The 25742-nt window shown below is 46.4% G+C and overlaps 1 protein-coding gene across 3 annotated transcripts in view; it reads right to left on the reverse strand.

Annotated features, from left to right (window-relative positions):
* Window positions 1-25742, reverse strand: part of NELL2 (neural EGFL like 2) — a 284768-nt gene that overhangs the window by 242691 nt on the left and 16335 nt on the right. For all 3 annotated transcript variants that reach the window (XM_014601082.3, XM_014601081.3, XM_059726036.1), the window contains one exon: window positions 1898-2048. In XM_014601082.3, coding sequence (XP_014456568.1) covers window positions 1898-2048 — 151 coding nt within the window. The remainder of the gene's footprint in view (window positions 1-1897; window positions 2049-25742) is intronic.

The raw sequence follows: 25742 nt of genomic DNA on the forward strand, positions 1-25742 counted from the left end.
GAGCTGCAGACAGCGAGCAGAGGGGAGGGGCCAGCCCTGCTGTAGAGCAGAGAGCCCTGCTCAGCCCAGAGAGCATGCTGAGATGTTGGGGGAGTCTGATTTAACTTAAATCAGGAAGGGGTCTGAGATGGACATTGCATAAACTGGTTTGAGCCAAATCAGTTAAGTCTGATACTACATTCATCCAGGTTTATCTCAAACTGGTTTCAGCCATTTTCAAACCAGTTTATGTGCACTTAACATCTGTTCTGTTACAGGATTAAACCAGTTTCTGATCACTTAAACTGGTTTAAGTGTAATGTCTGTCCCTAGCCTATCTGTTGTTGTATTCCTTACTCCCACCCCAATCTATTACATGCCACACACAGAGGCTGCCTGTGCCATGTGTAGCATGTGTGAGGTAGGTTGGCTGCCCCTGGCCTAAATAATATAAACAGACCCTTTTCATTACTTCCATTGCATAAATTATCAATAAATACATTAGGCCCCTCCCAAAACAAAGACACGATAACAAGACATAGTCCTTGCTCACAGAACTTTTGCAATCTAAGATAGTAAATGATATGTGAGGAGCTAGTCGAAAAGAAAGGAAGAAGAAGGGGCATAGTAATAGCAACAATGTTTTGAATTTTTCTAAGTGAAGGCTTTTAAACTGTATGATGGGGTATTATCTCCAGCTTCCATAAATCTATAGTTTTAACATTTGAATCTGCTCATAAAGTATTTGCAAATTAAAAAACTAGGGATAAATGGACCTTAAAAGGCTTGGAGATGCTGTTAAGTTAGGAAGCCACACTTAAAATGAATACTATTTGAGCCAATTTATTTAAACCGGAAATCTTGCAGAAAACAGGCTTGCTCACAAGGCTCTTGGTACTTCATGTATCTGTACTTCTGAATTTCCAGGAAAAATGGAGAGCAGGAAAATCAAGGAATGGGGGAAGATGGAAATCTTGAGTTTAGTTTCTTTAACTAATTTATCAAATTTGAGATGAAAATGTATGAAGAAGTGGCAGGAGCACTGTAACTATACCATAAAAATCTAATTGCTATTACTATACCAATTTTCCATAAGAAGTAATGATGTTATGAATGAGTCCCAATTAACAATCTCTTTACAGTCAATACATATTGTTGTCTCCCTTGGTAGCAAAATTATCAAGGAAGGAAATATTGCAATAGTGTATGGAGGGAGGGGTAGGCAGATATATGAACTGCATACTGGAAGCAAAGAAGGTCTGTTGCCAGGGATGATCACTAATTCATTCAAAAGAATTACAAGTGTTTACATTTCTTTCCACACTTTTATAAATCAGAGGCCAGCTATCTTCAGTGGCTATATGACTTGAAACCTAAAGAATCTCTTCTGTGTCTCAAAGAGTGATTATCCTATTGTAAAAGATTCATCCTCAGATGCCCAACACTGCTGTAATCTTTACACCTAAAGCCTAAAGTCTTTACACCCAGCAAACCACAGTGCCATTTACTGTAGGTGCACGTCCACAACCTGCAGGAAATTTTTACTATCTTTGAAGCCACGTAGAGATAAAGCCCACAGGCTTTGTTAGTTTGTGTAGCTTTACTAACACAACAGGGCTATGCTGAGTTGCACCAGCTGAGGAGCTGGCTCATAAAATCCTCTTTTTGGTCATAACCTTATTTTTATGCCCTAGCACCAGGAGACATTTCAGAGTGACAGCTGGTCCACTTACTGTTCACAGATATAGATTTGTGATTTTCTACAGATTTGCATAAATGTGGGTTGCCTCATACTATAAACGTTTCAAAATGATCCGCACATCAAAATCATGTCTTCATTTGCTTGTTTTTTTCTGATTTTATTACAGCATCTATTTTCATGTATTAATATACCACCAATAAAACTTGCATTACTTACCTGTGGTCTAAATGATGAACAGAAAGAATAACACCTGAATTTAAGTGAGCTTGTTTTAAGGTCACCAAAACTGTGAATTCATATTTATTTCTTAACTTCTGAAAAAAGACTTCAGCTGTCTCTGGGGATGCTTTAACACTTCTGGAAGTATCTAAAGGAAAAAAGAAATAAAAAAAACACTCAGGAAGGCATCTTTTCTATGGTACCTTACATCCAGATGATATACAAAACCATGAATTACATTGTCGTAGCACAGCAGATATATCAGCCAAAGTTGCCACCAAGGCTAAGTACAGATGTTTAAAGCCCCAAGTTCTAAATATCATGCTTTACTCAAAGCACTCCAGATAAGGCTTGGACAGAATAGAACATACATGCACTCTTTGGTGTGGTAGGCCCAGAGCCTGCCTGCACTGGCCAAGGACAGCAGGTTGGGGGTGCTTTTTCATGCCTCCCAGCATGCCCCACAGGCTCCCCACGCCTCCCAGCATGCCTCACAAGCTCCCTGCAGAAAGCCAGCAGCAGCAGCAGCAGCTCTGGTCCCTGCCCTCCCCATGCCATGGCCCCAGTCAGGCCCACGCTGGAGACATGCACGCATATACATGCACACCCCTATGACCCTCCCCCCCACAGCCCTCCCCCAGAGACCAGCTCCCTGCAGAGAGCCAGAAGCAGTTACAGAAGTGGCATCAGCTCCAAACCCAGCCCAGGGCCAGGACAGACACAGATGTACACACACACACACACACACTTCTCTCTCTCCCCCTGTCACACACCTCTCTCGCCCCTACACGCACACACCTCACTCACAATCTTACCCCCAACGCCTCACTCCCTGCAGAGCCAGCAGTACCCCACCCCATACAAACATAGCCACCATTCACTTGCTCTGTCTGCTCTGCTGCCACCATCTGCCAAGAAGCCTGATCATTCCATCTGTGAAGTACCTCTGACCTGCCTAGGGACATTGTATAATGATATAAAAATACAAAGAGATCACCTGTGGCTGACAGCTTGGAGCTGCATGCCACCTTTTCCCAGGAACTGTGGCAGGTGTAGGGAAGGTGGGAGAAGGAGCCCGTCTGCTGCACAGACCCAGCCTGGCCTTCACCAAGACCTGAGCCAGTAAGCTGTGGGGAGGCCCATGTGGCAGAAGGGCTCCTTTCCCTCCCCAGGGGAAACTCCTTTCTGTGACAGCCCAGGGGTGGGGCTGGGCCAGGCTAGTGCTCACCCACAGCAAATGAATTAATGCGAATTGCTGGACACATTGATCATCGACACTTTGCCCCAAGGCTGCAAGTACGTTCGAATCTGGATTTGTGTCCAGGCTCCTGGAAATGTTGCCCGGCTTGGCCATCTGGATCAGTCCCCTTCAGGACCTCCAGGTTGACATGGCCTCATGGAGGGCTGCCCGGGCCCCTGCCAGGGTCAGGCACCACCCAGTTCCGCTTGGAGGGGTCGTTCGGCACCGACCCCGGGGCCCCTTGTACCTGCCAGGACCCTTCGGAGGATGGCAGGAGAATGTGACCTACCTTGACTTAGGATGAGATGTGGTACAGATGTTCAATAAAGCACTGACTTAAAGCGTGTTAGTCTGATACCATATCCATTGAGGATTACCTTAGAGTGTGATATGTACTCTATGTGGCATCAATGTCTAACCGAACAGACATTCATAGGACACACAGTTGTAAAGTGCTTTCTGCGTGCATAATGTGTAATAAGTGTAACTTCTGTACAGGCCCCATGGTATGTTCAACAGTCGCTTACAAACCAACAGTATACTCTGTTTTTTAAATAACAGAATATTTTCTAAGAGACCAGTACTATGCCTAGGACCTGGTTTAAATTGTGTTTTTGCATTTTTCCTGAAAATCGTGAAATTAAGTGATTTTTATGAAAAATGTAATTTGCAATTAAATGACATGATATGGCCACTTACTGGGGAGTTCCAAAGCAAGCAGCCATATCATGGCATTTCACTGAAGCAAGATGGCTGCTGCAGGCTGGGGAAAGCATTCCCCAGCCAGCAGCTAAGGCCTAGGAGCCCAGAGGAGTGGGAAAGCAGTCAGTGCCTTTAGAGCCAGGTCTGGAACTAGAGTTATGGGCTGCAGGTGCAGGCCACAGCCTGGCTCCCCATGTAGGGGCTGTGATGGGGCTGGCCTGGCCCAGGAGCACATGGCCAAGGCCCAGGTTTAATTGTATGCATAAGCCTTGTTCTCTAGGCCTCTGACCACTGCTGAAAAGCTCACGCCCCCCACCCCCCACCACCTTAGCTCTGCCTCACTGGAGGAGGCAGCACCAGTAGTAGGAGCCATTTGCCCCACATTGTTTCTGATAGCCAGGGAGGAGAATTGCTTTTTAAAAAATGCCACTCTGCCCTGCCGGGCTGCAAGCTAATCGGCAGCAAGTCTGACACTGAGTTCAGCATCAGCCAATCACCAGTGATGACAATGAGCTCAGTGCATTTTTGAGAAGGGAATTTCCTCTCTGCCCATCAGAGACAACATAGGGCAGATGGCCACTACTGTTTTTCCTGCCTCTTCCAGTGAGGTGAGGAGAGGGGTGGGCCATGGGCTTTTCAACAGGAATCAGAAGCCTTGGCAGCAAGGCTTCTGCTGCTGCAATTAAACCTGACCCTAAACCTGCCCCTTCAGTCAATTGGGGGGTGGGCATTCATTGGGAATGAAAACAACAGCCCCCACCACAATTGGGCCATGATATTAGCAAGCTGGGCCTGCGATTTAAACCAGGCCCTATGTCCTGTTCACTGGCATTTTACTTTCTCCCTTCTATCTATCCCTCCCAGACCCAAGATATTCAGAGGTGAAGATGAATGAAAATTAGTGGATGGGGAATATAGAAAGTTAACCAAAATAAATTAAACCTCAAAATATTTCCAAGTTTTTAGTGAACACTTGTGAAGAAATGTCAGGTCTGCTGCCAGAGGTATACATATACCTTTAATGAACAGTTCATCTAAAGTATGGCATCTCTCCTGCATTTTATTGAACAGAATCAGCAACACATCTGAGCCAAGGGTGAGGTGTGGAATCCAAACCTTGATTTTATGTCATCCACACAAATGCATATTTCTAATATCGAATGATAATAAGTATGAATGCGATGCTGCGGCTAGTAAAGCGACCAGAACGCTGGCTTGCATCCATAGATGCTTCTCAAGCAAATCCCGGGACGTCATTCTCCCCTGTACTCAGCCTTAGTGAGGCCGCAGCTGGAGTACTGCGTCCAGTTTTGGGTTCCACAATTCAAAAAGGATGTGGAGAAGCTTGAGAGAGTCCAGAGAAGAGCCACGCGCATGATCAGAGGTCAGGGAAGCAGACCCTACGATGACAGGCTGAGAGCCCTGGGGCTCTTTAGCCTGGAAAAGCGCAGGCTCAGGGGTGATCTGATGGCCACCTACAAGTTTATCAGGGGTGACCACCAGTATCTGGGGGAACGTTTGTTCACCAGAGCGCCCCAAGGGATGCCGAGGTCGAATGGTCACAAACTACTACAAGATTATTTCAGGCTGGACATAAGGAAGAATTTCTTTACTGTCCGAGCCCCCAAGGTCTGGAACAGCCTGCCACCAGAGGTCGTTCAAGCGCCTTCATTGAACACCTTCAAGATGAAACTGGATGCTTATCTTGCTGGGATCCTATGACCCCAGCTGACTTCCTGCCCTTTGGGCGGGGGGCTGGACTCGATGATCTTCCGAGGTCCCTTCCAGCCCTAATGTCTATGAAATCTATGAAATCTATGAAATTTAAAACAAAGGTTGACAAGGCTTACTCTGTTTAAAATGTTTGCTATAAATCTTTAAAAAACCCTTTCAAATTAGAAAGACTATAACATTAGTCTCTGTATACCCCATGTTGTACATTTTTTTTACAGCATGCATGCAAGTTACTTATCACAAACTAAATGTAAAGATGAATATTTTAAGAGCCTGCACACAAACAAAAAGTAAAGCTTGCAGTAGTTCTCCTGTTGACTTTATAGGCAAAGTTAGCAGAACACAAAAAGCCCAGACCTGAGTTTTGCAAAGGGAGTATATACAAAGTAAGATGTTACATGACTGAAAACTAGAAAACTAATTTCAGGTTTCTTATACTACTTTATATATGTAAAATATTTTAATCTTTGAAAACTCTTGGCGCTCTGGTGTAGTGCCTGAAGACTGGAAGAAGGCCAATGTGGTGCCTATCTTCAAGAAAGGGAGGAAAGTGGATCCAGCTAACTATAGGCCCATTAGCCTGACTTCTATCCCGGGGAAGATCTTAGAAAAGTTTATTAAAGAGGCCATCCTTAATGGACTGGCCGACGCCAACATCTTAAGGGATAGCCAGCACAGGATTGTTGCGGGTAGGTCTTGCTTGACCAATCTCATTTCCTTCTACGACCAGGTGACCTATCACCTGGACAAGGGAGAAGAGATTGATGTCATATATCTTGACTTCAAAAAAGCCTTCGACCTGGTTTCCCATGATCACCTCCTGGAGAAACTGGCCAATTGTCGACTTGAGTCCTTCACGATCCACTGGCTGGAAAATTGGCTCCGGGGTCGGACCCAGAGGGTAGTAATTGATGGAAGTCACTCATCATGGTGTCCTGTGACCAGTGGGGTCCCCCAAGGCCCTGTCCTTGGACCCATACTGTTCAACATCTTCATTAATGATGTGGACACTGGAGTCAGAAGCGGAATGGCCAAGTTCGCCGATGACACCAAACTTTGGGGCAAAGCATTCACACCAGAAGACAGGCGGGTGATCCAGGCTGACCTGGACAGGCTCACAGGCGACAGGGCGGACGAGAATCTGATGGTGTTCAATGCCGATAAATGCAAAGTTCTCCACCTTGGGAAGAAAAACCCGCAGCATCCTTATAGGCTCAGCAGTGCTATGTTGGCTAGCACTATGGAAGAAAGAGACTTGGGGGTCATCATTGACCACAAGATGAACATGAGCCTGCAGTGTGATGCTGCGGCTAGTAAAGCGACCAGAACGCTGGCTTGCATCCATAGATGCTTCTCAGGCAAATCCCGGGACGTCATTCTCCCCTTGTACTCGGCCTTAGTGAGGCCGCAGCTGGAGTACTGCGTCCAGTTTTGGGCTCCACAATTCAAAAAGGATGTGGAGAAGCTTGAGAGAGTTCAGGGAAGAGCCACGCGCATGATCAGAGGTCAGGGAAGCAGACCCTACGATGACAGGCTGAGAGCCCTGGGGCTCTTTAGCCTGGAAAAGCGCAGGCTCAGGGGTGATCTGATGGCCACCTATAAGTTTATCAGGGGTGACCACCAGTATCTGGGGGAACGTTTGTTCACCAGAGCACCCCAAGGGATGACAACTAGGTCAAATGGTCATAAACTACTACAAGACTGTTTCAGGCTAGACATAAGGAAGAATTTCTTTACTGTCCAAGCCCCCAAGGTCTGGAACAGCCTGCCACCGGAGGGGGGGCTGGAGGGGGGGGGGGGGGAGAGAGAGAGAGAGAGAGAGAGAGAGAGAGAGAGAGAGAATAGCCATTCTCTTAAATGTTTGTATATATCAATAAAGCTGTATATAGTTAAGTATCTCTTGTCCTAGCCTGACTCTATAGGGAAGAGAGGGATCTGGCCTGCATATTGCAGATTCTTCTCACAGTACTCCTGCTTTCCACCCATCCCTTCCATCTGGAGAGGGGAGCACAGTACTTGGGTGCACTCGGGTTACATAAGCTTCTTGTCCTTGCAATCTGATCATCCAACAATAAACTAGTGACATCAGCAGCAGAGAACCACCTGCAATACAAATGCTGACTCTTAGTTAGTGGTACTGTAATCTAAGCTCTCAATAAGATTCCTCTATTATTTTGGAAACATTTTTTTTTTTTTATAATTTCAGAGGTGCCTATAAAATTGCTCCCCTGCATCCCTAAACAAACAAACAAACCAGATTTGCTGCTTTAAAGAAATATTTTTTTCTAAATAAGTGCTTAGGACATGCAGAAGTTCTTAAGACAGAAATCTTGGCCAAATTCATTCATGCTGTTATAATCCAGGGCTGAATTTGGTTCATTTTTCTTCAGGATGGTGAATCCAAAAGACAAAATGTTTCCTTTTAAACATCTTCTTTTACAAATCCACATCTTTTCTATTGTGGCTGTGTACATTCCTACTCATAGGAGACATGCATGGTATTTTAATGGAACTATTAATAAATTATAAAGCAGCTCAAATGTAATTATATCAAAGTGTTCATTTTTAGCCATGGGACACTAGCTGAACAGAATGACATAGGTTTGCATGCTATAAGATTGTTAATGAAGCTAAACTATTTCTAGCAATATAAACAATTTATTCCCATTAGACAAAGAAAGGAAAACGAAAGACGCGTGGAAAATTTTCTCTAATGATTATCTGAGTACACTCAAAACTCCTGCTGAATGTAACGGGGTGCCATGCAGGGTAAGACCTAAGGCCTAAAAATTAAGCATAGCTGATCTACTAAGAAAAAGAGAATAAAGCAAAAAACAAGCAGTGGTAGTTTACTTAAAAGCATGGAGATTCTGATTTTCAGAAGAGTGAATCACTCAACTCCACTGGCAATGCCTGGAAGTTATTGGTTTTCTAAACCTCTGGAAGTCTGGCTAGTAACATTTGTCCTTTGTGAGGAACATTATTAATTACATCATTTACATTCCATCAGGATTCGGGTTCACTTGGTGACGGACACTATACCAATATCATTGTTGTTTCTTTGTACAGTGTCTAGCACTCCTGGCTGGTTGTAGTACCAGACTTAACTGATTTAGGTCAAACTGGTTCATGGAACTTCTGTCCCAGGTCATCCTGGTTCAAGGTAATTCACATTCCCCCAGCATCCCAGGATGCTTTGCAGCACTAGAATATGCTGTCTGCTCCAGTGCAGAAGGGACTGCCTCACCCCTCTGCTTCTTAGCCTGATTCCTACCTGTGTCCATCAGCCCATAAGGATCAGTGGGGAGGGGAACAGACCCCCAGCCACAGGTGAAGAAAGAAAAAAAAAATTGGGGGAGGAAGGGCTGAGTGTGTGCACACACATATACCCCCCCACAATGGGAAAGTCTGGAGGGGGGAAGGGATGGGGAGCAGCATTGCCCAGCGTTGCACCACACACCCCAGCTGCCTCACAGGCCTGACCACACCAGCCCCAGATGCCACACCGGCCACAGCTGCCTCCCAGCTCTGGCCACACCAGCCCCAGCCCTGGCTGCCTCCCGGCCTCAGCCGCACCAGTCCCGGCCCTGGCAGCCTCCCAGCCGCACCAGCCCCAGCTGCCACACCGCCCATGGTGACCTCCCAGCCCTGGCCCCAGCTGCCTCCTGGCCGCACCAGCACTTACCACCACCCAGCTACATTGGCCCTGGCCCTAGCCCCGGCTACCGCCTCACCCCGGCCCCAGCTGCACACCAACTGGGGGGGCCCAGAGCCAGGGGTCAAAACAGGGCCAGCCTCAGCTGCATCACCAGGATGAAGGGAGCCATCAGGACCCCCACGTCCACCCTGCCCTGCCCCATGTCATCCCCAGGAAGAGCCTGGCAGCTCCTCCAGAGGCACAGTCCCAGGCAGCCAAGAGGCAGGGGAGAGGGCATGTGGCCCCTGATCTTTGCACAGTCAAGGACGGGCCGCAGCTGCGAGCTGGGCTCAGCCTCTGCTCTGTGCATGCCTCGCCGCTACTGCTTCGAAAGCAGTGGGCACCGCCATGTACGTCCTGCCACTGAGCGGGCCCGGAAGAGAGGCACGTGGCAGTACCCACTGCTTTCAAAGCGGTGGCAGTGAGGCAGGGAGACACAGAGCAGAGGCTGAGCCCAGGTTGCAGCTGTGGCCCACCCTCGCCCATGCAAAGATCAGGGGGCCATGTGCCCTCCCCGACGCCACGCCTCTGGAGGAGGCACCGGGCTCTGACTGTCTCATGACCCAGCTGGGCTGGGGCCCCATTCACTGTGAATGGGGACCCGGCTGGGCTGGGTTGTGGGACAATCCCACAGTGCAGGAGAGAGCAGGCCATGGGCAGGAGTGAATGATAGGGTGAGGGAAAGCCCCCAAGGCGGGCCTCCCCAGTACCTCCATGCTGGGCTGCATGGGCAAGCCCAAAGGACTTCTTCTCCCTTCCTCCTGTGGCAGCTGCTGAAGCAATCAGGAGCTGGGAAGGGGGAAGAGAATTCCCCTCAGCTCCCCACGGCTGCCTGGGCTGGGGAAGCCAGGCTGGAGGAAACCTCCTAAGGGGAAGGCTCCCTCAAGGTGGGCCAGCACCTGGACAGGGGGTTTCTTAACCCCCTGTGGGGGGACATCAGGGAGGGGTTTGGGGACACTTGACCGGGCTGGCAATGGCCAACAGGCTGGGAGACATGCTCTAGCACCCCCCTGCCTACTGGCCTGGGTTAGTGCAGGCCTTCCCCTGCCTTTCCCAGTTGAAGACTGAATGTAGGTTCAGTTGGTTATCAGTTCAATCTACACAGCTTAGAGGAAGCTGCCTAGATTGAATTTACTAAGCCTCAAACTTTTTGACTGTCTGCACTTAGCCTTAATATCCAGAGGTCCCTGCTTTTGCTGCTACTTCTTCTACTGTCTTAGTGTCCCTACTTGACTCCTCTTTGAAGAAAGATACCATGAGAATCCTAGTGGTCCCAGACTACACGTGTGGTCTCCTCCGCACAGTTTGGGGTCTCAGAAGATGCTGGACTATACAGACAACCCTGCCTCCCCTCCTCAGTGCAGCATTCTACACTTTGGCTGCTTGTTCCTACTGAGTGAAGCCTCATAAAAACTCCATGCAGGGAGCAGAACAGTCTGACAGTTGGATTATTTTTGCTTCAAAAAACAAAACAAATCTGTTCCCTAAAAAATAAAAATCAGTCTGATCTTCATACTAGTTGCAAACACATTATTGATGAGGAAAGAAATATATACAAACTGAAAACACCAACCCTATACAGCTGCCCTGCTCAGCCTGGGACTGCTGCCAAGAATCAAGCCCTGCCCACCTGCTCCTACTCAGTGTGCAATCAAGCCCACCAATTAGGCAGAGTCAATGTCCTGAGTGTACACGCCAGCACCATTTCAGAGGCAGAGAGGGATGCAGCACATGAAAGCGACACAGGGGACATGTGCAAGAAGTATACGCTGCTTAACTGCCAAGTCTGTTTGCTCACATCTGGGTGGGGTTCAATTATGGGAGGCAGTCCTAAGCTCAGAAGGGAGTCAGACATGGCCTATATGGGTACACACAGACATTCAGGAAGATATCATCATGTTAAAAATGGCCACCCAAACTAACTTGGTTCACCCAGATGCAGACCTTATGCTTAGATCCCTAGTTAGGCAGATTTAAGTGCTAACTATAGAGAAGTTCAGGAAGTTTAGGTTGGTCTAAAAATGGCAGACCCAAACAAAGTTAACTATACTTCAGAGACAGAGTAACTTAGATCGGGTCTGGCAAGACTGATCTAACTGAACTTCTGTACAATTCCTAGTGCAGCCCTGGACCTGGGAAAACCTAGCTGCTGGCCCCAGCCCCAGGGCTGCACTTTTCCTACCCCTGCCACAGCTATTTTTAGCCCCCCAGTACCCCACCCCAACCCCAGACAGACAACCCCCTCTCCCCCCACCACGGACTAGCCAATACCCTGAGCCTGCAAAACACCTCATCCCACAAGCCACTCCTGGTGCTGATTTTACCAGCATTTGCCAATGCAGGGAGCCAAGGAAGTATGTCAGGGTGGAAGGAGGGGCAGGTGAGATGGAAGGTGGGGTTTTTATCTGGAAGTGGGGAGGTCGGAGAAGCTAAAAAGAGACCCTGGTCCCAGAGAACCTCCCATACCCCCAGAGAAACTCCCAAGGCCCTCTGTGGAACTTCCTGGTCCCTGTGATCCACCAAACCCTCCTGGTCCCTGCAGACCCCACTTGCTCTCCTGATCCCCCAAGCCTCCCTGGCAAACCACATTAGTCCCCCCAATCCCTCCCCACAGACCCTGCTTGCTTCCTGATCTCCCACATGCCGCTGCAAACCCTGGTTGCCCCCTTCCACCCCTCCCCCAGAGCCTGCTTGCCCCCCACTACCCCTCCCATCCTAACTTACCTTAGATCTTGATCTAACATCCCCCTAACTTCCCCAAATGTCTGTACATAACTTATGTACCCAGGTGAATGAAATCCAATGACTGTCTCTACATTCTGTGCACATAAAATTTCCACTACAATCACTGGGATTAGGTACGCACACACGCACACTAACGCAGTGGGTCTAGACCCTATTTGGCCCAAGGCAGCACTCAGAAAATCCCAGCTCTTAGTTTTCACTCATTTTTGACTATGGAAAAATAATAGAGCACTTCGTTGCGAAGAGCTCAGAAAGACCTCTATGGGTCTTAATGTTTTTAAGACTACAAAAATCTCAGGGCTTATCTTGTGAATCACATTTGCATACCTAACAGTGCTAAATGCATGGCACTCTGTGGCACCCCTGAAAGGATGCCAAGGCACCCCAGGGTGCCATAACACCTTAGTTGAGAACCACTGTTCTAACAGATGAACAGCCAGCACAGCAAGAGACCAGCTTGGCTAAACAGTGAACCCTTCAATGAGCTGAGGCTCAAAAAGGAATTTTTTTGAGTCTCAGAAAGCAGAAACTTGTCCATGTTACTAAAGACGAGCAAAAGAGTATTGACTCAGCATTCAGGGAGAATATCAGAAAAGCCAAGGCATAAATTGAGATGAAGCTAGAAAGGGAAGTAAAACGTAACAAAAGACATTCTATGGGTATGTTAGAAGTAAGAGAAAGACCAAGTGTTGTTCCCTTAGTGAATGGGGAGGGCAGTCTTAATGGTAGATGATTAGAGAAGCCTGAAATATTGAATGCCTCTTTTAGTTTGGTCTTCAAAAATAAAATCAGCTATCAGATTACAAGCACAACTAGCCAGATGCAAACTGGAGAAAATGATCAGCCTAGAGATTACTTAGAAAAGCTGGATATTTTCAAGTCAGCAGAGGTGAATAAATGCATCCTGAATTACTTAATAAACTAACTCATGTAATTGCATAACTATTCTTTTTTAAAATTCATGGAGGTCAAGTGAGCTCTCCAACAACTGGAAAAGGACAAATATAGTGCCCATCTTTAAAAAGAGAAAGAAAAGAGAGGAATTACAGACTGGTCAATCTGACCTTGATACCTGGAAAGATTGTGGGGCAGGTAATCAAGAAATCTATGTCTAAGCACCTAGAGGATAACAAGGTAATTGGGGACAGACAAAATGTATTTGCCAAGAGCAAGTCATGCTTGACCAATCTGCTTTCCTTTTCTGACAAAGTAATGGGCTTTGTGGAAAAGAGCAGTGAATACAATATACCTTGACTTTAGCAAAGGTTTTAACACTATCTCATGTAACATCCTCATAGAAACATAGTCAAAGTACTGTAAGATGGATGCAAGAGTGGATGGATCATGATGCTCAAAAAGAAGTCATCATCACTGACTCAATATCTAATTGGGAAGAGGTACTGGGTGGAGTTTGTCCAGAGTCTGTCCTGGGCCCAGTACTGTTTATTACCTTCATTAATTATCTAGATTCTAGATGATAGGACTAAGTGCACAGGTAAAAATTTGCAGATGACACCAATCGGGGTAGAGATGCAGATATTTTGGAGGATAAGATTAGGATCTAGAGTGACTTTGGTAAACCAGAAAAGTGGCCCAAATTAATCAAATGTAATTCAATAAGAACAACTGCAAAGTCCTGCACTTTGGACAATGCAATCATGTGCATAAATACAGACTGGGAAAACAGCTGGCTAGGCTGCAGGTGATAGTACATGACATTGATAGAGGAACAGGTGAATGAACGTCAGATGTTATAATCCATGTTATTTGGTCCAGTGATTACATGGTCCATACTGATGTTGTGACAACAGGCATCTGGATTTGTTGCAAGGCCTAGCACCTCAGTGAGAAGGGGAGTTAGGTAGCCTGTTGCTGGAGAGATGCTGTTTGAGGTTGTGGGGGCTGCCCATACACCAGGGCAGGTTTGTCCCCCATGACTATCTTAAGAAATCTCTGCTTATCTTGTGAATCATGTCAGCAGACCAAAGAGTGTTCATATTGCAAGGTACCCTGTCTCACCCTGGTTGAGAATCACAGCTTAAGATGAAAGCTGGTAGCATGAAAGTACCTGTGGTAATTAGTTGGTTTCTGAAGCAATGTGATGGCAATATGGCCACTGCAAACCTTTACTGTAGTATCTATATAATGAATTTTCTGGTTGGATAGGGTGACCATACCTCCCGGGCAAACTGGGACAGTCCCAGCTTCTGCAGTCCGGTCCCAGCCAGTTGGTCAAAAGTCCCAGAATGAAGTACAGTGGCGATGTGGAGTGGCACAGCACTCTAGGCAGATGGCCAGGCAGACACCATTGCTCCTGTGCTGGATTCGCACAGGAGCAACTCCAATACAGTTAGAGTATTCCAGAGTTAGCTTGACAGAAAGGCAGAAGTTGTTAAAGTCCTGGTGAAATTTCCCTAGAGATTCTTTTCCATCCATCCATACAATGAAGATGTCATCAGTGTAGCTTTGGGGGAGGTTTTGATAACAGTCTTCAAATATGCAAAGGGTAGTTATAAAAAGGATGGATACTTCAGGGAATGGGACAAGAAGTACCAGTCTTGACTTAAAACAAGGAAAACTTAGGTTGGTTATTAGGAAAAACTTCTGTTGACAGTTATTAAGCATCAGAATAGATTACCTAGAATTTATAGAATCTCCATCCTTAGATATTTAAAAACAGATTAGCCAAAGACTTGACTGGAGTGGTTTTAACAGGGATGATTCTGCCTTGAGCAGTTGATTACATAAGAACATGAGACGTGCTGAGTCAGATCAATGATCCATCTACCTCAGTATCCTTTCTCCAGCAGCCTCAAAAGTAGATGCTTTAGAGAGAGAGAGCACTGAACCAGGTATACTGTATCTAGAGTGATCTATCTCTTATTCGTTACCTTCCCTGGCATCCACCATCATTGGAACAGAGATGCCAGAAGATACTACATCTCTGACTATTCAATGAAGGAGGTGTGAAAGCAAGTTTACCTAATGACTCAGTCACCGAGGCTTGGGGAAAGCTTAAAAATGAATGTGTACAATGCTGCTATAACAGCATTTGGCAAAAAAATGCAAGAAGAATACAGACTGGTTTGAAGAGCACTCTGAAACCCTTCTACCACTGATTGAGAACAAAAGAAGAGTGCTAACCAAGTATTTTTTTAAAAATCTAACACTGTAACCCTAAAAAATCTGAGAAAGGCTTGAAGAGAAACATAAAAGGAAACCAAGACATGAGACCAAGATTTTTGGCTGAAACTGTGAAGATATTCAGAAAGCAGCTGACACAGGTAATAGCCATGGAATGTACAAAGGCATCAAACCAGCAATTGGTCCAGTCGAGAAGAACCAGGAAGGTCCAGTCCACTGAAAGATTTAAACAGAAATGTCATTACTGATAAACAAAAACAACTTAAGTGTTGGATTGAACGCTATGGAATGATATACTTCAGCAAGACTGAAATAAAAAATGAAGAGCTTGAAGGATTACTACAGTTCGAAGTTATGATGGATTTAGACAACAAGCCTATATTAGAAGATTTGCAGAAAGCCATTAAATCAATTCCTGGGAACAAGGCATCCAGCAAGGGCCATTTCCCTGCTGAAATCTACAAATGTGCCAACAACAAATTACTTCAAAAGCTTCATGAAATTAGCTTCTCTGTTGGAAAGAGGAAGTGGTACCACAGGATTTCAAAGATGCTCAATTTATACAATTATACAAAAACAGAGGGGATAGAAGTGATTGTGACATCTAAAGGTACTTCCTTGTTGAACATAATCAGTAAAAACTGTCACTCATGTCATGCTCCCTAGAATGCAATCTCTAGGTAAAACAATCTATCCTTAAACTCAATGCAGTTTTTGTTCAGGACACTCCACCATCGATATGATATTTTCAGTCAAGCAACAACAAGAGAAATATAGAGAAAAAAGAATATGAATACCACTCTGCACAGCCCTCATCAATCTGATGAAGGCCTTCAATACAGTAAACAGGGCCTTTTTAATGTTCTGAAGAAACTGGGTTGTTCCCCCAAAATGTTGAACATCATTTGCTCTTTACATCAAGGTATGAAGGCAACTGTAGTGTATGCAAACAGAGTCAAAATGCCTTAGCCCCCATGCTACATTGCAAGGTTTAGAGCGAAAACCAAGGTGAAAACCGGTTCTGAGAGATTTCCTGTTTGCACGTAACATGGCCTTGGCTGCCCACAGAAAATCTTCCTTGCAAAATCTCTTGGGCAGATTTTCTGAATCATGCAAGAGCTTCGGGGAGGCAATTGGTTTAAAAAAGACTGATCATGTATCAAGGGGTGAAAGAACCAATACCTGATATCACTCTGGAGGATAAATCTCTTGATGTCATTGACAGTTTTAGCTATTCATGTTCTACGATCAGCAGAAACACTGACCGTCAAACTGAACTAACTGGGCACGTCTACATGTGCATTGGTGTACTTTTACTACAGTACATTAAGTTTAGTACCTCTAACATGAGGTACTACATAAGTGCACAGTAGCAGTCTTTTTGTGATGCTTAATGCACAGTAAACTAATTCTACTGTGCATTAGCACCTTAGCGTGGTTTTTCCAGTGACGCACTAATGCACAGTAGTACTAGTCTACAAGCATTAAGCGTCTCATGTAGACACGGCCACAGAATCGGAAAAGCAGCTAAGAATTTTGGGATATTATAGAAACATGCATGGAATAACAAACTATCAGTGAAGATAAATAAATCTAAGAGACCAGTGTGCTATCATCTCTGCTTTATGGTTCAGAAACATGGGCTACATATGCCAGGCATATCAAGAGGCTGAACAGCCTTCGAATAAGATGCCTGTATAAGATCCTGAAAATAAAGTGGGAAGATAGAATACCAAAGAGGTACTGGAGCACGCAGGACTGACACACTTAGAAACCACTTTCAAGAAAAAGTTGTGATGGATCAGCTATGTTAGGAGGATGGGAGAAGACCACATCTCCAAGACTATTTTATACAGTGAAATTCAAAACAGCTCTAGAAAGAGGGGTTGTCCTCTATCTTATGGCGGTACCATGATGTGGGTAAAAATTATACAAAGCTGTTCAACATCGAAGTAGAAAGCTGGAAGGAGTGTACAGAATCCCATCCGATCTAGAGGGAACATCGGGCACTGGGTGCAGCTCAACATGAAGTTGCTTCCATCCCCTGGATCCCAGCCAAGTGAGAAAGAAGAAAACAGCATGCTGTAAATTTGGACTCCATCTTAGACAACATATGGATCTATGAAACTTGTAACAAGCTGTGTCACTCTCAAATTGGCTTGTCAGCCACAAACAGATAGATCAGGCATCTGACTAGACCTCTTACATGTACATCATGATCAAGAGGGTCAACGGTTGCCTACTATACTGTCTGCCTCTACAACCTCCTGTGGTAATGAGTTCCATCAGTTAATATGCTGCTTAAAAAAGTACACTCTTTTTAGTTTTAAAACCATTTCCTGCTAATTTTAGTGGGTGCCCCTTGTTCTAGTATTCTAGGACTTGATGAATAACAGTTCCCTATTCACTTTGTCCATGCCCTTTCATGATTTCATAGACCACTATCATATTCCCCTTCATCCTTCTCCTTTGCAAACTGAAAAGTCCTTGCTTTTTTAGTCATTCTTGCTATGGCTACTGTTCCATTTTGGTTGTTCTTCTCTGTACCTTCTTTAATTTGACTACATCCTCATAACAGTCTGACTAAGGATGATCAGTCCTGCATACAGTCTGAAAAGGAGAACAGCATGCTGAACTGTTTACTTCACAAAATTCTTAATCAAGCTGGCTGATTTACAGAATCAGCTGCTTTGGGTAAATGTGGGAGAAAGCCAATCAAAATTCATAATGCTCCTTTGAAATGCTACTGGGAAAGTTTTGTTTTTGTTTATTTTAATACTTGAAATGATGCATGATGAACTAATTTGTAATACAGCATGGGCTCTGTCCTCTATAATTCTCCTGCTTCTTTCCCTTTTCTTACTCTCCCCTCTGCTAATACATTCCCAGAAATCTGCCACACAACATTTTATAAAAGGCAAAAGGAGGGATGGATATACTTTTTGAAAAATCATATCAGCCTGGTTTAGTTTTTCAAAATGTAATGCAGAAGAAGCACAGCTCAAGGACCCATTTAATCTAAATGTAGGAATTTGAAAGAAGGGGCTCCAGTTTTATCCCAAGCTCAGTCTATTAACGTACACAGAGTGAAATGTTGGCAACATTGGTGATATCTGTAAAATTCCCAATAGGAACACAAAATTCACTCTCCTTCCAAATGTCTCCACTGGTTTTGATTGCCTATATAATTTAACCAAACATGCATAAGCATGTAAAAAGCATAGGCCTAAAAAGCTGCATGACAGGAAAAATAATAGAAAAATGCATGTACTAAAAGAAAACATAACTAAACAAAAAGTGAACTGAAGCTAAATCACTGCATTCGGAGTAAGCCAAGAGGAAAATGTCACAGTTTGTTCTTCTAGCATTTGGTGAAGTTCCAATTGCCCTTGCTTTGCAGCTTTCTCCCAGTCTCTGCACAAATCAAGTTCTTGGTGCATTATGGGAAAAGGATCCTTTAACTCAGTGATTTCCAACCTGGGTGCTGCAGCACCCTGCAGCATACACTATTAACACTGTCAGGTAGGCAAACACCTACACATGATTCACAACTTAAACCCAAAGACTTCAAACAGGAATCCATAGTGTCAAACACATTCTGACTTGTGGTCTTTCCGAGTTAGCAGCAACAGAATTGTTCCATAGTCAAAAAATGAGTGATATTAGTTTTTGCAATGGAATTAACTAAATTAAGAAAGTTATGGAAGGGTGCCTAGAGTCTAAAAAGATTGAAAACCCAGTCATATAGGGATGGATTAGCAAGTGAGGCCCAAGCCTTGGGCACGACTCAAGGGCGGGTGGGAAGAGGGAGGTGCCAGAGTAGAGAGGGGTGGGTAGGGGCAGAACTTGTTCCCTTGCACATTACAGTCAGGGACAGACATTCAAAAAGCCAGAGTGTAAATTGATTCAATCTTTGCAGGCTACTCTAACCTGCCTAGGTTGAACTGATTTGCAAATGCACAGACATTCCCTCTGGACCGAGGAAATGCAGGCACATGCCTGCAGTTGCTGAAGCCAGGAGCCCGGGGGCACTAGAACATGACCTCAGCTGCAGGGAAGCTCTGCTGGGGAGGCATGGCCAGCCCAGGCAGTAGCCTAGGCTGAACTGGCCAGAGAGGGGTTTAATTCCCCCCTCCCTGCCCCACCAGCACAGACCCGAGCAGCTGGGGTCTGCCAGGAGCTCCCCCCTCACTGCTGCAGTGGCAAGGCCAGGTACGGCCAAACACTGGCCAGCATGGCTCCTGAGGCAGAGGGGGCAGGGAGGAGGTTATTCCCCCTTCTGCCCCTGGGGAACTGCAGCCAGGACCTGCTTGCCTCAATCACCACCATACGCTCCCTGTTTGGGGCAAGCAACAGACTAAGCCCCTTCTTGCCCCCTCCACCAGACGCCAGAGGGAGGGGGGAATAACCCTTCTACCTGCCCCTGACTAAGGAGCCCTGCCAGCCTTCATCTGGCCATGCCCCCATCCCTGCTGCTGGGCAGGAAGGGGGGCAAGGCTCTTGATGGGAGCAGCACTTCTTCTCACTGTGTCTAGGAAGCGCGAGCCCCTTCCCAGCAGGGGGCCACGCCACGGGGCGTGCAGAGCTGCTGTGGCCTGTGCGCAGCAGCACTGGGGTTCATATGGGGCCAGAGCCGCCCCAAACTTCCACCAGTGCCACTGCCACACAGTCTGCAGCAGCTTTCCCTGCCCTGCAACATAGCCCCCCCCACCAGGAAGGGATCTGCACTCCAGGAAACCATGACAGGAGCTGCTGTCCCCGTCAGGGTCACTCCTCCCTCACCACTCCAGCAGCTGGGCACGGGTGGGGCTAGAGCTGCCCAGCAGGGCCCCTTAGGTGAGGGGCAGGGAGCAGAGTTATTCCCGCCTCTGCTCCCAGGGGACTGCTGCGGGGTCTACTTGCCACAACTGCTGCCGCTGCTCACTCTGTTCCTGGGGCAAGCAGCAGAATAAGCCCCCTCCTGCCTCCTTTGCCAAAGGGAGGGGATGCCAGAGGGGGCTTATTCTGCCCTGCCCCCTCACCACTCCAGTAGCAGAGGCAGGGGCGCAGCCAGAGGCCAGCCGGCAGGGCCCCTTAGGCAGAAGACAAGGGGCAGAGTTATTTCCCCCTCCCTCCAGCATCCAGCAGAGGGGGCAGGAAGGGACTTACTCTGCCACCTGTCCCAAGCAGGGAGCAAGCAGCGGCGGTCGGGACAAGCAGGTCCCAACAGTGGTCCCCCAAGGGCAGAGGGGGGAATAACCTTGTTCCCTGCCCCCTCTGCCTCAGGGGCCATGCCTGGCCCCACCGCTGCAGCAGCAAAGGAGGAGCACCCAGCAGACCCAAGCTCAGGTTCATGCTGGTGGGACAGGGAGGGGGAAATTAAACCCCTCTCTGGTCAATTCATCCCAGACTACTGCCAGGGCTGGCCATGCCCCTACTGTTGGAACAGCCAGCAAAGAAGTACAGGTGTGTGCTGGTGGGACAGGGGAGGAAGGGGAGAGAGGGGAGGAATAAACTTGTTCCCTGCTCCCTTCTGGGGCCAGTGTCTGGCCAGACCCCCTACCCCTGCCTGTCTCCGTTCTGGCTAGGAAGCAGAGGATTGGGGCCAGCAGAGCACCCAGCCCAGAGAGCATGCTGGGGGACTCTGTTTTAAGTTAAACCAGGAAGGGGTCTTGGACAGACATTGCATAAACTGATTTGATCCCAAACAGTTAAGTCTGATACTGTATTCAAGCAGATTTATCTCAAACCAGTTTCAGACATTTTGAAACTGGTTTATGTGCACTGAACTTCTGTTCTGTTACAGGTTTAAACCAGTTTCTGATCACTTAAACCAGTTTATGTGTAATGTCTGCCCTGTCCCTAGCCTATGGCTCTAGCAGCAGCAGCAGCAAGTTGCAGCAGCAGCAGCACAAATGCTGGTGAGGGCAGGGCATTTGGCAAAACACCTGTGAAGCAGCAGTGGCTACAGTTTGTAGCTGCTGTGAGGAGATGTCACTCTATTTTTACGGTCCAAAACAGGAGCTTTTTTGGGTGCTTGGCACCGATGTCCAAGGGAAAAAAAGAGGTGGTATCTCCCCTCAGCAGCAGCAAACTCCAGATGCTGCTCCTGCCTTTTGCCCGTCTCTCCAGAACCAAAGAAGCTAGAGAGAGAGGAAGGAGGGGGACTGCTCCAGGCACAGTCTTCGCCAGCTATGTCTGTGTGAGAACCATTGATCTAATTTAAGAAAAAAAAACTTTTGTTAATTCTGATACTTTTAGGTAAAACGCGATGCTTTACATTTACAAAGATATTTCCCTGTGTCATTAACTTTCATATGTACAATTACATGTCTCAATGGATCATTATTGCAATGCAGGCACTTTAACATGCTGAAATTTGTGAAAAGAAGTGACAGCGCCTATAGTCACGACAACATGTTCAATTTGGGGATGTTTATGGTATAAACAAATAAGTAGGAAACACTGATGCTCTGTCGATTAAAAAAGATATCATCATTAAGCACACAACTGTCTAACCTTGAATTGTTTTATATCTGGGTAAGTAATCATTTTTTTAAAGCACTCTGTTTGTAATGCTTGGTTCTCTATTGTCTTGGACTAACAATTTTTGTTTTGTTAGATTTTGCCTCTTTTTTAAGTTAAAGGAACTACTTTTTAAGAGTTATCAACTGTGGGAGCATATTATGTAAAGAGGGGAAGCGTTCCCCCTCTCTCTCTCCCCCCAGTATGTTGCCTTTTACAACAATTCCACAGCACATGGCTTACAAACCTTAGGCTCTCTAGAGCTAATAGTGACTGCAGGAAATTATACATTCAATGTAAATCAATAATAGTGTTTCATATCTATATTAGAGCACTCTGCAGAAGAGATGATGAAATACTAGCTTCAGAGTGACTATGCAAATGGTTGTGTTAAGCCTCTGAGCATGCCTGTTGGGTATTAGATGTTTCCAGAAGCCCAGGGGAAGTCAGATCAAGACAAATGTCTGTGTAATATTGAGCCTACCTTCCCACAAATGCAACTCCTGAATACTTACTAAAACAGCTATTCTATGCATTCTTGTGAGTCTCCAAACTTTCCCAGACTCTACTCAATAGGCAGAAATATAACCAAGTCCAAGCAACTATGATCACAGTCAGCTCTCCTCATACGAAATCATTTAATTTTGGGTAGGATTGTTTAAACAATTCTTTGGGGGCACATCCAGAATATAAAAACTGGGAAGGAAGATCTTTTTCTCCACCCCCAGCCACCTGCTGCAGAAATATAGTCCAACTGTTTCTGAAGGGATGCCAATATTAAAAATACTGTTGCTAAGGATGATTCCCCAAACAAAATGGGGAATGCTTTGCTGTAAGTGAGCTTTAACATAAGCATAGCACATAAGCAGCTACATCATCCCTGTATAGCAGCTAGAAATTATTAGCCCCATTTTACAGAGGGAAACAAAGGCAGAAAGACAGAGCATCTTGAGTGAAGCCACAGTGGGAGCACATTAGCAGTGTACAATGGGAGCGCACATTAGAGTGGCTGGGTTAGTATGCAAACACCTGGGTTAGTATGCAAATTCCTGAGGAGCGTAATTTCTTAATCCTCTTAGACGTTTCTCCTTTTTCTTTGGGCCAGAGTCTCTTTGGATAGGAGGCAGCTTACAGTTGAGCTAAAGCACAGACAGAAAGCAGTGTAGATTTACACGTTACAGACTAAATAAATCAGAGAAGCATAAACTTTTGTAAGTGGTGGCTTACATCATCCAAGCTTCTAAATAAAAAGCAGTGATTAGAATACAAATGGTAATGAAAGGGAAAGAAAAAGGAGTGGGCACACTATGCCAACAGCTACAAACCTAAGCACACTGCTAGATCTATCACCTACTGCCGAACTCTACATTACAACTGCATCTGCTCTGATCCCACTGACCAGGATGCCCATCTTAAGAATCTGATGCAGGGATTCCTACGATTACAACACAGTCCAAAAGACATGGCCACTGAAATCAACACAGCCAGATTCAGACTTTGCTCTGACCTACTACAATATCAATTTCAAGACAAGGACAACAGAATCCCTTTGGTTGTCAACTATGCCCTCAGTTTGAACACCTCTGACATATCATTAATAGCCTCCAACCCCTCTTGGAAAAGAATAGTCATCTCAAGACAGCCATGGGGGACAAAAAACTGTCCTGTCTTACAGACAGACCCCCAACTGGCTAGCCCCACACTGTAGCACCAACGTACCCCAGCCAGCCCCTCCGCACCATGCTGAGCCGGGGTGGAGCAGCTCCAGGCTGGCACTGCAGGCTGACCCCTTGGGCTCCCTGCCAACCAGAGTTGCGCCACCTCCGCTCAACATGCTGCGGTCCTGGACACACGTGTAAATGCTGTGCCTGGAAGCAAACAACTGCAGCATGAACTGCGCCTGAATGTATTATTTCGCATTAATAGCACATGTGTACACACCCACCACTTTCTATTTAGAAGCTCTGCTTCCTGCAGTCCCTTCATAGCATCTACTGAAGTAAGCTGTAGCTGCTTACAAAAGCTTATACTATGCATCCCTGATTTAGTTAATCTACAAATGCCAATCTACATGCCAGAATTCCGCCCGATTTCAGAGTAACTTGGTTAACTCTCTCTCTCTGCTAAAACTTAGAAGTACTAACTGTAGGTAAGGTAAATTGTCCAAAACAACTGCAGACTGGGTCACATTAGCCCACAAAAACAAAAGATCCAGGGCCATGGATTAAAAAAAAAAAAAAAGTACAATTAAACTTTCAGTGCTAGTTGTCAGTTTACTATGGAATATTTTCTAAGGTATCTGTAGCAGCAGAGAGGAAAAAATGCTTTAAAAAAAAAATCAAAGTAACTTTCATTTTTAAAATTACATGGGCTTCAGATTAGGTAGTGATAACCCTGGCTTTGGAACATCCAAAGATTAACTGTGCTTAATGAACATTATAGGTGTTATAATTCCAGACTTTTACTGCAACTATTAAATCCTATGTAATTGCCAAAGAAATTAAGATTCCATCTACGAACACTGACAGCTAGTGGCAATCTGCTTGCTCCTGCACAGTCTATTTCTTAATGAATATAAGTAAAATATGTTTCAGTGCAACGGACAATCTTGCTGAAGTACATTCAGGACAAACCAGCATTTTAAATTTGTGCACAGTATTCTAAGCCAGTAGTACCCAACCTTTAGGCCTGGAAGGATGGATGGGCGGTGCCAGGTCCACCCATGAGCCAAATCTAGTCAGTGGGACCACAATTTGGTACACGAAGCATGTACGGCAAGGGCCCGATCTAGTGTGCAGGGTGTGGCAACAATCCAGGTCCACCTAGGTTGTACGCAGAGGATGGGGAGAAGATAAGGCTCAGGCCCTATTCAGCTGTGCAGAGCTTGAAAGTTTGGCAGCAGGGGAGAGATGGCAGTGCTAATTGCCACCCCTTCCCCCACTGCCAAATTTCCCAACTTTTGAGAAGCCCCATGGGCTGGATCCCATGGTTCTGCAGGCTGGATCTGGCCTATGGGCTAGGGGTTGAGCACCCCTGTCATAAGCCACTGCCCTCTACTTACAGTGATATCAGTATCTTCCACTGCGGATATGCCTTTAGATTAGGGCCATCTAACTTCTGGACTGCTTGGAGCTGCATACTGTATAGGTTGCAGAAGCAGGAGCCACATGCCATGAGAGTCACAGATCTAGGAACTGCCCCAGCTCCCCCACCCCCACTATGTGGGCTGCCCAGAGACCCTCTATCATGTGCACAGTGCAGGCAGCCCACCTCCCCTCTCTCTTGGCCACACGCCCTGTGGGCTGTCCAGCAGCCCCTTCACCATGCGCAACCTGGCTCCCTCACTCTCCCAGCCACAAGCTCTATGCAGGCAGCCCCCTCCCCTGAAGCACAGACAGCCTGAGTCCCCCTACATGAGAACCTGCTGCACATATGGCTGGGAGGAGTGTTGTGGGGAGCGGGGTGCTTGGCTGCCCAGGGCCCCTCCCCACCTCATCACATGCACAGTGCCAGCAGCTGGTACCCCACCCCCACCAGTTGTGCACTGCATGCTGCTTGCATGCACCACACACTTGCAGTGCAGGCCTTCTCTGCAGCACTTGCAGCTCAAGCACTCCAGCCCCCTCCCAGCCGCTTGGGCCGGAGCAACTGGTGGAGGGGATGGCAGGGCATAGGGATGTAAATATTGTTTTAAAAAATATTTGTTTAACCTCCTCTAATGATATCAGTTAAATGGTTAACCAATAACACAGCAGCTCAAATACAGGCTGCTGCTGGGAGCTGCTCCTGAGGCCTTTGGGGAAGGGGGGGAAGGGGGAGCAGCAGTGGCAAGCCCAGCCAGAGAACACAGTCCACCTGAAGCCAGGTGCTGGGAGGGAGGGAGCGCCTGTAAATGAGCAGTTACTTGCTTATTTGATGAGTCATTAGGCTGCCTGCTGGGTACTAGTCCCATCCCCCTCCCTCCTTCCTTGATTCCTGCTGGGGCACCATGTGGCTTTCCTTCCCCCCCTTCCCTGTCAGACTGTGCCCTGCCTGAGCTAAAGGATAACTGGTAAATTAATCGGTTATCACTGGGC

Source organism: Alligator mississippiensis, chromosome 4, assembly GCF_030867095.1.
Source record: "Alligator mississippiensis isolate rAllMis1 chromosome 4, rAllMis1, whole genome shotgun sequence".
NCBI classification, from domain to species: domain Eukaryota; kingdom Metazoa; phylum Chordata; order Crocodylia; family Alligatoridae; genus Alligator; species Alligator mississippiensis.